Consider the following 11,951-nt stretch of genomic DNA (forward strand, 5'->3'; position numbering starts at 1 on the left):
GGCTGGGGTCCTTGTAGACCAGACCACTCATACAGTGTGCGTGCAGAGGGCCACTCCAGCAGGCAGTGAGCAATGGGGGCAAGTGCCATGTGAGGGCGAGTGTGGCCCCCCTGTGGACACACGCACCCACACCCACTCCCCCACGTGTGTCTGTAAATACCTGGATCTTTTCCCAAGTACACAGACCAGAAACTGGCAACCAAATACAGGAGAAGGGGGTGGTTTTTCCCACTATCTGCCCTTTCATAGCTTCTAAGTTTTATGCAAGCACGTGTATGTGCAGTACATGTTTTTTAAAAAGTTTTTTAATTGGCAGTGTGACCCTGGGCACCCTGCCATAGCCTCTTAGTATCCCATCTTGTTTGTTCGTAAAAGAAATGTGCTGATGCTGACGGTACCTTCTCACAGGCTCCTTCTGAGAACTAAGTTGCATCTGCCATTTGTCAGGGTCCCTGGTGGTTTAAACCCTTTCTGCCCATGAGCCTTGGGTGCTGCTGCAGCATGGTTGCTGACACCCAAGTTCCTAAAGGGTCTAGAAGGTCAGGAACACATAAAACAGTAACTCTAGTGTAGTGTGCTCAGCATCTGCAGAAAAGCATGTACTGAATGCTGAGACAAGAACCTGTGTCCCCGCGAGAAGAGAAACTTTAACTATAGCCCTGCTCCAGAGAGTCTGTGACTTTGTTAGCTCCTTAAAGAAGACCTTCAAAAAGATGGCTTTAGCATCAACCATTTGTCCTGTTTGTCTTCATGGGAGACTGGAGACTGCACTGGAGCAGTGGGTACGGCATTCCCATTGTCTTTGTCGGGGCTCCTTGAACCTGCTCTATTGCTGCCTCACCTTCAGGTACCCGCTGATCATCGACCCGTCTGGCCAGGCCACAGAATTCATCATGAATGAGTACAAGGACCGCAAGATCACACGCACCAGCTTCTTGGACGATGCCTTCCGGAAGAACTTGGAGAGCGCGCTGAGGTTTGGGAACCCCCTTCTGGTGCAGGTGTGTGCATCCGACAGTTGATAGGACATAAAACTGAAGTATGGGATCTAAACAGTGGTACTTTTTGAACTTTGTAAGACTTTGTTTGATGTCAAAGGTCTGTAAAAAGTCAGTCCAACAAAACAGTATTTGCTTGATCTTGGTCATCACAATCCACTGGAACTTTTGCAGTGATAGAAATGTTCTCTGATCTGTGCTGCCCAGTGTGGTGGACACGTGTGTGGCCAGTGTGACTAAGGAACTGAGTGTTTTAATTAAGGGCCCACAGGTGGCCCGTGCCTACCGTACTGGCCGATGCAGATTCACACGGGTAGGTAGCTTCTGAGGTGCATTTATCTGGAGCAGGAGGGTGGCGTCAATGCACTGTTATTTAGGTGAAAATAAATACTGCAGATCCCTGATGGTTAAACTTCCCATGTGCTACACAGGACGTGGAGAGCTATGACCCAGTGTTGAATCCAGTATTGAACCGCGAGGTTCGGCGAACAGGGGGGAGAGTGCTGATCACCCTCGGCGACCAGGATATAGACTTGTCACCATCATTTGTCATCTTCCTATCCACCCGAGATCCAACCGTAAGGAACGAGATACACCTCAGATACACAGTTGGTGTGGCACTTGGTGTCACAGCTCAGGTGACAAAGTGGACTGTTCTGTTACTCCTTTTGGCAGGTGGAGTTCCCACCAGACTTGTGTTCCCGGGTCACATTTGTCAACTTCACGGTCACCCGTAGCAGTTTACAGAGCCAGTGTCTGAATGAAGTTCTTAAAGCAGAAAGGCCTGACGTGGATGAAAAGCGCTCCGACCTTCTTAAACTTCAAGGTGTGTTTCCTGGGTCCGTAGCTTCAGGAGTTTTGGGGCAGGTCAGGGGTGCACTTTGAAGGGACTAGAGCACGTCAGGTTTGTTCAGGCAACCTCTCCTTCTCAAAGAGCGTAAGTGCTAGTGAACTCGGGATACTGTGATCTTTTAGGGGAATTCCAGCTACGCTTGCGTCAGCTGGAGAAGTCCTTGCTGCAAGCCCTGAATGAGGTGAAGGGGCGCATTCTGGACGATGACACTATCATCACAACTCTGGAGAACCTCAAGAGAGAGGCTGCCGAGGTGACAAGGAAGGTGGAGGAGACAGACATCGTCATGCAGGAGGTGGAGACCGTGTCGCAGCAGTACCTGCCGCTGTCCACCGCCTGCAGCAGCATCTACTTCACCATGGAATCTCTGAAGCAGGTGACCACAGGAGCCCCCTGCTGCAGGACCACATGCTGCCCTCTGCTCTCCCAGCTAACAGCCATCACCCTCTCCCTTCCAGATCCACTTCCTCTACCAGTACTCCCTCCAGTTTTTCCTGGACATTTATCACAACGTGCTGTATGAGAACCCAAACCTCAAGGGCATCACTGACCACACGCAGCGCCTCTCCATCATAACAAAGGATCTCTTCCAGGTAGAGCGCCCAGCACTTGGCTGTCTCCGGGGAGGGAAGCTGGGAGGTGGTTCTCCGGGGACAGCAGCATTGCCTGCTCTTACCTCCAGGTGGCATTCAACCGCGTGGCCAGGGGCATGCTGCACCAGGACCACATCACCTTCGCCATGCTGCTGGCCAGAATCAAGCTGAAGGGCACCATCGGGTAAGGTCGGCCGCCCTACCACACTTGCCCCTGCAGAGCGTCATCATTTTGTGGGTTGCCTACTAGCATTTTATGAGAGCTTAAAGAAGGGGGAAAACTCTTCTAGTGGAGGCAGAAATGAATCTGAGACCCTCGCTAACCTATTGCCCCCTTCCCAGGGAGCCCACCTACGATGCCGAATTCCAGCACTTCTTAAGAGGGAAGGAGATTGTCCTGAGTGCTGGCTCCACACCCAAGATCCAGGGCCTGACCGTGGAGCAGGCTGAGGCGGTTGTGAGGTTGAGCTGTCTCCCTGCATTCAAAGATCTGATTGCAAAGGTTCAGGCTGATGAGGTGAGTGTTCTGAACACTTCCCGGCCTCTTTCCAGGAAATGAGCAGTAAGGAATTGTGTGTGTTGTGTACTCACATCAGCCGTCTGATAGCTTCATCTCAACTTCTCTGCCCTTGAAAATGGGCTCTGCTCCATGGTGATGCTTTCTTTCATGTCTCCACAGCAATTTGGCATCTGGTTGGACAGCAGCTCCCCAGAGCAGACGGTCCCTTACCTCTGGAGTGAAGAAGCCCCCTCAAGTAAGCCCACATCAGGGCCTCCCCTGTGTTTTCATTCTGGACCCAAATGTAAAATTGGGCTTTGCCGCTTGAGTGTGAAGGGACATTTCCAAAAAAGTCGCCAGTTCCTGAAATAAGAATCTCAGGGTTAAAATCAGGTCCTAATGCCTGTTCCAGCTCATGCTTGAAGACCAAGAGAGGCCTAGAAAGGAAGGCCCTTGCCCAACATGAAGGGAGAGATTGACTTGTTCTGAGCGTGGTCCCCAAAGCCCTGTGCTAGCCAGCTTAGGTGGGGCTGCAGCTCAGCCGGGTGAGGCTGGCGATTGCTAGCATCTTCTCTAGACATGGCTAAGAACCTTTAGGTGTTTGACCTGCAATGAACAGGTGTGGGTGGAGTCACTTAAAACTGGTAACAGGGATCCCTGGGTGGCTCAGCAGTTTAGCGCCTGCCTTTGGTCCAGGATGCGATCCTGGAGACCCGGGATCGAGTCCCACATCAGGCTCCTGGCATGGAGCCTGCTTCTCCTTCTACCTGTGTCTCTGCCTCTTTTTCTCTCTATGTCTATCATGAATAAATAAATAAAATCTTTAAAAAAATAATACTGGTAACAACAACAAAAAAATAAGTAAGTAAGTAAATAAATAAATAAATAAATAAGTAAATTAAATAAATAAGTAAATAAAACTGGTAACCACCACAGTACCCACAAAGAGGCCCACACTCTAGGTGCTGTCATGGGTGTGTCCGCTGAAGACGGGAGGTGGTGGCAGTCCTTGGGGCAGAGAGGACCAGGAAGGGCAGTGTCATTTCTGAGGTGTCATTTGAGCTGACTCTTGTACACAGAGCATTTGCCAAGCAGAGGCTTGTAGCGAGACCAGTCCTAGCTGGGGTAGCTCAGAGCCTGTGCCATGCCCACCCCCCAACCCTTCCCATGTTGTTTCAGCACCCATCGGGCACGCCATCCACCGCCTGCTCTTGATTCAGGCGTTCCGCCCTGACCGCTTGCTGGCCATGGCCCACATGTTCGTTTCCACAAACCTCGGGGAATCCTTCATGTCCATCATGGAACAGCCGCTCGACCTGACCCACATCGTGGACACTGAGGTATGGCTTTGGCTCCCTAGAGGCTTAGCTACATAACCTGCTCCAACTCCCTGCCACCATCTCCTCATAGGGCCACACCCGCTGCAAACTCCCACTTGGCCAGCCCTGCAGGGCTCTCCCCTCAACAGATGCACACCGTCCAGTGGTATGCTCTCTTGGTTCTAACCTCTTCGTCTATAGGTAAAGCCAAATACTCCCGTCCTGATGTGTTCTGTGCCTGGGTATGATGCCAGCGGTCACGTCGAAGACCTTGCAGCTGAACAGAACACACAGATCACTTCAATTGCGATCGGTAAGGATACTTGATCAGTTTTACCGGCTGAGGCCCCTCAGATTTCATGGTAAACACTGAGGTCTAAGCCTGCTATGCTGACACTAAGCTTTCTGACACCAGGCTCAGCAGAAGGCTTCAACCAAGCAGATAAAGCAATAAATACAGCCGTGAAATCGGGCAGGTAGGTGTATTTTATTTCAGAAAGCCTTAGTTTCCAAGAATTCTGACCGGAAACCTAAAGTGTGGCTGTCGCTCTCTCTCTCCCTTTGTAGGTGGGTGATGCTGAAGAACGTCCACCTGGCCCCAGGGTGGCTGATGCAGCTAGAGAAGAAGCTACACTCCCTGCAGCCACACGCCTGCTTCCGACTCTTTCTTACCATGGAGATCAACCCCAAGGTGCGTGCCTCGTGTGTGTGCTGTGAGTGCTCGTGTGACCTCTTTTCTGTTCTAAACGCCTGTGTGCTTGTGTGTGTGTGTGTGTGCGCGCGCGCGTGCGCATGTGTGTGGTTGAGCTAAAGTGCAAGTGAGCCAGAATGGTGACGGGGGCCGTGTCTGCCTTAGGTGCCTGTGAACCTGCTCCGAGCGGGCCGCATCTTCGTGTTTGAGCCACCCCCGGGGGTGAAGGCCAACATGCTGAGGACGTTCAGCAGCATCCCTGTCTCACGGATATGCAAGGTAAAGTTGCTTTCTCCTGGCACACTGTCGGGATAATCCGAGACGCCAAGTCCCATTGCTGAGTTCAGAAGCAGATCTCCACACCTCTCAGAAACACCAGAGTGGCTAACTGTGCTGGAGATTTTACTGCTTAACTTCAGGCAAAATTCCCTTGCTGTGAAAAAGTCGAAAGAGAAATGTACACGGTGTTTGGTTGCAAGGATGTGACAGGCTCCCGGGTGAGCAGACGCCTCCAGTGGAGCTCTAGCCGGAGCTCAGATATCTCAGATATCTGGGGTCGATGTCAGGCAATCCTGTGCTCCCAAACATGGTCCCCACCCCCAAGGCTCTTGGGCAGGAAGACAGAGATCCTTCAGTACAATTTTATTTTGTGCCATAATCCGCCTTTTCTGACAATTTCAGAAAATTTGTTTCCTGTATCTTTTTTTTTAATTAATTTATTTATTTTTATTTATTTTAGAGAGAGAGAGAGAGAGAGAGAGGCAGAGACACGGGCAGAGGGACACATGCTGGGAGCCCGATGTGGGACTCGATCCCGGGACTGCAGGATCATGCCCTGGGCCAAAGGCAGGCACTAAAGCGCTGAGCCACCCAGGGATCCCCTCCTGTATCATTTTTTGTGGCTAAATAATTGATCTCCACAGTGTCATTAGATGATATCTTTATTAATAGGAAAATTGGCACTTAATTTCTGGCAACAGTATTAGTATTAATGGCTGCATCCGAAGTCCTGGTGTTCATAGCTCAGGCTAGTAGGAAGCTCTTCTTAAAACTTTGACTGGGGGAGTGGCCCCGTTGCATCAGCTAGAAAGGGTGCTGCTTTCTGGGGACTCCATCCTTCATAATCTTCCCCACCCAGTCTCCCAACGAGCGTGCTCGCTTGTACTTCCTGCTGGCCTGGTTTCACGCGATCATCCAAGAACGCTTACGATACGCACCCCTGGGGTGGTCAAAGAAGTATGAATTTGGGGAGTCTGACCTGCGCTCGGCCTGCGACACGGTGGACACGTGGCTGGATGACACGGCAAAGGCAAGTGCAGGCTGCTGAGTCAGAGGTGGGAGGGGAATGCTCGGAAGTATTCACGGTTGTGGCAGACAGTGGGGGTCCTCCTGTGTGATGAGGGTGTGAAGCCAGGGTACGCTGGTGCCCCTGCGGCCTGCCCCCACAGTCCCAGCTTTCCTCACACAGGGGAGGCAAAACATCTCCCCGGATAAGATCCCGTGGTCAGCACTGAAGACCTTGATGGCTCAGTCCATCTACGGTGGCCGAGTGGACAACGAGTTCGATCAGCGTCTGCTCAACACCTTCCTGGAGCGTCTGTTCACAACAAAGAGTTTCGACAGTGAATTTAAGCTGGCCTGCAAAGTTGATGGACACAAAGACATTCAGATGCCAGACGGCATCAGGTAGGAGCCTGCCCCCGTGACCTAGACCTTCGCCATGCCGGCCACTTTCCAGCGTCATGCCTAATGGCATTTCCAAATGTGCTGCTTTTCCAGGCGAGAAGAGTTTGTGCAGTGGGTGGAGCTGCTTCCTGACACCCAGACGCCCTCCTGGCTAGGCCTGCCCAACAACGCCGAGAGAGTCCTGCTCACCACCCAGGGTGGGTACCCCACTCACCCGGCGCCCTGGGAGCCCCTCCCTTGCCTCCGAACAACTCCACTGTGGGAAGTCGCCTTCCTTCCCCCAGCCCTCCCCGCCGTTCCAGCTGGTGTCTCTTATGCAGTTTAGGCTCAGGTCACTAAGGTCTGAAAATTACATGTCAGTTTCCAGCTTACATTCAGACATAATTTCGCTTAATTTTCTTTGAAGATGAAAAGTATAATATTACGCGAGGTTTTAAAACCCTCAGTTTCTTTATTAGAATACTTCTTAAAAATGTTTTTCCTTATACTTTTCTTTTTCAAGACTATTCAAAAAATAACCTAATGCAGTTTTCAGAGGGTGGTCCCCAGTCCAGCAGCATCAGCCTCGTTGGAACTAATTATAAGTGCACGTTCTTGGGGCCAGGGTCAGACCTCCTGAGTCCAAAGGAGAGCCCAGCCATCTGCTCCAATAAGCCTTCCTGGCAGCAGCTGTGTCCGTGAGCTTGCAAACCACTGATCTAACCCAGACTTCTCTTCACGGGAAACAGTCTCAGAAAAGACTCATGATTCGCCCAAACTCGTACAGCTACTTGATAGGACAGTTCCATTCAGCTCTGCATGAGAATCCTTAGTTACAGCGCTCGCTGAGGACACCCTAAAATGCATCCCAGACTGCCCTCCTCTGTGAGGTGGCCGTGGCCCCATAGGCCACCAGGACGAGAAGCTGGGCTGGCCAACCATTGTGAGTTGGAGGCCTAGGTGCAGGGCAGGTTCCAGCAGGTCCGGGGTTGGGCAGGAGCCAGTACTGAGATCACATAGGGTCTTAACACTGGCAGTACCTGCTGTGACCCCAGCTTGGGCCCCACACCAGGCAAATGGTTTGTAGGGTTTGTGCCCCACTCTGTTCTGTTAGCAGCCAGCTGCCTGCATCGGGCTGCTCAATACTAATGAGCTGCCACCATCACACCAGCACTCTGCCAGGGACGTCACACTCGGTCCACCCTAGAGCAACATGAAGGCCTGTGCTGGGGGCTGTTTGAGGCAGAGTGGTGGGCGTGGGCAGCCCAGGACCCGTGGAGTTAACAGCGCAGTGGCCCCCTGGCTGGAGCCTGGCCTGCCCCAGGGCCCAGCCCTCTACAACAGCGCCGGCACATTCGTGTGAATTTGGAATCAGCCTCACTCATCTTTGCACTCAGGCTGTTGGCTCAGTCCCAATAGGCTCAGTCTGGTCTCAGTTTTCCTCTGTCTCCACCACCTCACTTTCTGGCCCAGCCTGCTCTCTGCTTCAAACACACGTCCCCACTTGGTACCATGTGGGTGACGCGTCACATGGCTTGCACGCTCAAGTCCTTTTTCCTCTGTTCTCCTGCCCATGCCCCCTCCCTCCCTGTGTCTCTGGTGGGGATGTGGCCCAGGTGTGGACATGATCAGCAAGATGCTGAAGATGCAGATGCTGGAGGATGAAGACGACCTAGCCTACGCAGAAACCGAGAAGAAGGCAAGGACCGACTCCACGTCCGACGGGCGTCCTGCCTGGATGCGGACCCTGCACACCACCGCGTCCAATTGGCTGCACCTCATCCCACAGACGCTGAGCCACCTCAAGCGGACGGTGGAGAACATCAAGGTGGCCAGGAGTGGGCGGGGCTGTGCCTGGGTGTCCCTGGTCCTGGAGGGCTTAGCGTGGTCTCAGAGCAGTCAGGCATCTGCGCCCGGCTCCAGCATGAGGCCCCTGGCAGGGGGTCTGTCTGCACAAGCTGGGGAAATGAGTCCCAGAGCAAGCGGCAGCAGCCACTGTTCCTTTTTGGAACCAGGCTACGGTGGGCTTCGACCTGCTGCATACCGAGTCCAGTCCAAGAGTGAGCTCAGGCAAAGCCATGAGCTTCAGGCCAGGGCTCTGAGGCCTGGGGTTCCCGAGGCTCCCTCCTACCCTCCCTCTTCACTCTCGTCTCTATGACAATTTTAGGATCCACTGTTCAGGTTCTTTGAGAGAGAAGTGAAGATGGGAGCTAAGTTACTTCAGGACGTTCGCCAGGATCTCGCAGATGTCGTCCAAGTGTGTGAAGGGAAGAAGAAACAGACCAACTACCTGCGCACCCTCATAAACGAGCTGGTGAAAGGTATTGGCCCTCCTGTGTGCGCCCGGGGGCTCGGAGCCAGAGCCGTCCGGCTCCCCAGCGCTCGCCACGTCCCCCTCACTGCGCAGAGAGCTGGCTGGGCCTGGGGCACGGGGCCGCTGCCCTGCAGAGTCGGCAGGTCCTGGGCCGGGCCTGGTGCACGTTTCCTTCTGCAGCTGGGGGCCCTTGGCTGGAGGTCAGGCTCAGAGGGCCCCAAATTTTTATTTGCTGTTCCCTGAACGTTTATTAAAATCTTAACAGCAAATTAAAATAAGTGGGGGGCACAGTGTAAAAGTAGAGGGAGCCCCCAGGTGTCTCACACCTACTCCACGAGCCTGAGTTGTGGCGAGGCCCAGCTGCTTGTGTGATGGGAGTTAGCTGATGAGACATTATGTGGGGGTGATTGTGGCGCTCCAGACACCGGGGCCTGAGCAGATGCAGAGGTGGTGATGGCCCATCCGGGACCTGCAGAGTGTGGTCCGGAGAGGGAGGCGGGCGGAGCTGGAGAAGCCAGTGAGCACTAGCTGATTCGACCCACGTGTGCCTGCCAGTGGCCAGAACTGACGCTGCCTGGGGTCACCTTGCTTGCAGGGATCTTGCCTCGGAGCTGGTCCCACTACACAGTGCCCGCAGGCATGACCGTCATCCAGTGGGTGTCCGACTTCAGCGAGAGGATCAAACAGCTACAGAACATCTCCCAGGCGGCCGCATCCGGTGGCGCTAAGGAGCTGAAGGTGGTGGAGGCGCTCCGGAAGGGTGGCGGCTGTCCTGGGCGGGGGAGGAGCTGCCCTTGGCAGCCCAGGGGATGAGCACAGACCCCAGACCCCAGTGTGACCCAAGACAAGGGGTGGTGCTCGCTCCTCACCCAGGGATTGCTGCTTCCCACAGAACATCCACGTGTGCCTGGGCGGCCTGTTTGTCCCTGAGGCATACATCACAGCCACCAGGCAGTACGTGGCCCAGGCCAACAGCTGGTCCCTGGAGGAGCTCTGCCTGGAAGTCAATGTCACCACCTCCCAGAGCGCCACCCTTGATGCCTGCAGCTTTGGGGTCACGGGTGAGTTGGGGTTCCAGGGAGTGTGCACACTCAGCCACTCTGGGCGTCTCCGCAAGGTGCCCCTTCCCTGCCCCAGGCCTCCTCGCGGGTGGTCCTGGTGGCCTCCAGCGTCGCTCCCAGTCAGATGTGCTGCCTGAGGGCGTGGGTGGCAGCACGGCTCTGGTGTCACAGAGATTTGCACAGCCGTTTGTGCTGGCGACAGGTCCTGACTTCCTCCCACAGGTTTGAAGCTTCAGGGGGCCACGTGCAGTAACAACAAGCTGTCGCTGTCCCACGCCATCTCCACGGTCCTTCCTCTGACGCAGCTGCGCTGGGTCAAGCAGACCAACGCAGAGAGAAAGGCTAATGTGGTGAGTGGCCCCTTGCCGCTGTCTGGGGTCGGCAGCTGCCACGTGTCACCGGGACCCCAGGGCTGCGCAGGGGAAGCCCGCCCCCTCCCTGCATGCCCGTCCCCAGGGCCGCCATCGGCTGCCCCGGCTTCTCCCTGAGCCAGTGCTAAGTCCGCCCCCTCCTGTAGGTGACCCTGCCCGTCTACCTGAACTTCACCCGGGCAGACCTCATCTTCACAGTCGACTTTGAGATCGCCACCAAGGAGGACCCACGCAGCTTCTACGAGCGCGGCGTCGCCGTCCTCTGCACGGAGTGAAACGAGGCTCCCTTCGTTCCCCTTTCTGTAGTAGTAACTCTATTTAATGTTTCTTCATCATTAAACTGTTTGGAAGAAGTGGACGTGTCGGAGGAAAGTCGTTAGTTTGAGTTCGGAGGAAGCGGAAAATGAAGGCTGCTGGCCGGGAGGGTAGGAGGGCTGCGTTTGGTGCTGCGGGAGGGGAGGGTCCAGAGCACGGCTGGTGCTGGGAATAAAACACTAAGCACGATCTGGCCTCCCGCCTCTTCTGTCTCAGCTCTCCTCCGCTGCGGAAACCCCGGGCCCAGGGGCCCCGCACCCCCAGAGCAGTGCTGGCCATCCTGGGTCGGACCAGGCCGCTTGTGTGCCCCGGGGGGAAGGGCCCGGCCCACAGCCCCGCGAGCTGGAGCCTGGTGGCGGTTTGTGTCCCGCGGGTATGCGGATGTCCTCAGCTGCCCGGCCACCCATCCCGTGCCCTCCCTGCGCGTTCACCCCCCAGATCCCGGGGTGGCGGCAAGTCGAAGTGCTGGCTCTGCGGACAGCTTGCCATTCACGTTGGCCGTGATGGGTGTGGTCTCCCCGTGAAAACAGGCTTCTGGTTTTGTTTTTTAAGATTTTATTTATTCATGAGAAAGAGACACAGGCAGAGGGAGAAGCAGGCTCCACGCGGGAAGCCCAATGTGGGACACGATCCCAGGACCCCAGGATCATGCCCTGGGGCAAAGGCAGATGCCCAACCAATTAGCCACCCAGGGGCCCCGGTTTCTGGTCTTTGAGCACCTTCTGGCGGCAGCTCCTAGGGTTGATCAGCGACCAGCTGGGCCTTAGCACAGGCTGGGGTGAAAACCTGTTGTTCCTGCTGTGGCCACTGCCCGGCCTCTAGCCCCCGGCCCCCGGCCAGCCATCCACTCCCCTACCCCTGAGTCGTGCTCGTCCACCAGCCGAGTGAGGAGCTGGGTCTGAGTGGGTGCTTAAGCCCCTGACCCCCACCCTGACCACTTCTGTGGAGCTGCCAGGCTCCAACTGTCCCCAGGGCCTGGGAGCTGGGGTCCGAGCCTCTTCCCCACCCAGTTCTGGAATGTTCTCTCAGGCATCCCTGGGAAGCCTCATGGCAGTCCAAAGCTGTGTTTAATTGAAAATTGAGGTTCACTTTGTTTTTCTCTGAGCCAGAGGGGATTCTTGGCTTTTCTGCAGTGGGATTCCTAAATGGGACTGTAGGCCACTCTCACCTGAGAGCTGGGACCAGGCCCCACGGGCCAGCATGACACCTGTCCCGCCTACGTCCCGTGCGCACCAAGTACAGGTGAGGGTCCCTCCCGAGCACAGGAGAAAT

The 11,951-nt window shown here is 55.0% G+C and overlaps 1 protein-coding gene across 1 annotated transcript in view; it reads left to right on the forward strand.

Moving 5' to 3' along the window:
- DYNC1H1 (dynein cytoplasmic 1 heavy chain 1) overlaps window positions 1-10,868 on the forward strand; it is a 67,912-nt gene extending 57,044 nt beyond the window's left edge. The window contains exons 57-78 of the mRNA XM_072839964.1: window positions 848-1,001; window positions 1,430-1,576; window positions 1,674-1,824; window positions 1,974-2,227; window positions 2,310-2,444; window positions 2,534-2,628; window positions 2,787-2,961; window positions 3,124-3,199; window positions 4,123-4,283; window positions 4,464-4,575; window positions 4,678-4,738; window positions 4,830-4,953; window positions 5,119-5,232; window positions 6,092-6,262; window positions 6,422-6,639; window positions 6,733-6,836; window positions 8,235-8,446; window positions 8,786-8,939; window positions 9,528-9,670; window positions 9,825-9,993; window positions 10,216-10,343; window positions 10,511-10,868. Of these exons, the coding sequence (XP_072696065.1) occupies window positions 848-1,001; window positions 1,430-1,576; window positions 1,674-1,824; window positions 1,974-2,227; window positions 2,310-2,444; window positions 2,534-2,628; window positions 2,787-2,961; window positions 3,124-3,199; window positions 4,123-4,283; window positions 4,464-4,575; window positions 4,678-4,738; window positions 4,830-4,953; window positions 5,119-5,232; window positions 6,092-6,262; window positions 6,422-6,639; window positions 6,733-6,836; window positions 8,235-8,446; window positions 8,786-8,939; window positions 9,528-9,670; window positions 9,825-9,993; window positions 10,216-10,343; window positions 10,511-10,639 (3,187 nt within the window). The 3' untranslated portion in view covers window positions 10,640-10,868. The remainder of the gene's footprint in view (window positions 1-847; window positions 1,002-1,429; window positions 1,577-1,673; window positions 1,825-1,973; window positions 2,228-2,309; window positions 2,445-2,533; window positions 2,629-2,786; window positions 2,962-3,123; window positions 3,200-4,122; window positions 4,284-4,463; window positions 4,576-4,677; window positions 4,739-4,829; window positions 4,954-5,118; window positions 5,233-6,091; window positions 6,263-6,421; window positions 6,640-6,732; window positions 6,837-8,234; window positions 8,447-8,785; window positions 8,940-9,527; window positions 9,671-9,824; window positions 9,994-10,215; window positions 10,344-10,510) is intronic.
- Window positions 10,869-11,951: the final 1,083 nt, after the last annotated feature.

The sequence above is a fragment of the Canis lupus genome, chromosome 9 (assembly GCF_048164855.1).
Source record: "Canis lupus baileyi chromosome 9, mCanLup2.hap1, whole genome shotgun sequence".
Taxonomy (NCBI): Eukaryota; Metazoa; Chordata; class Mammalia; order Carnivora; family Canidae; genus Canis; species Canis lupus.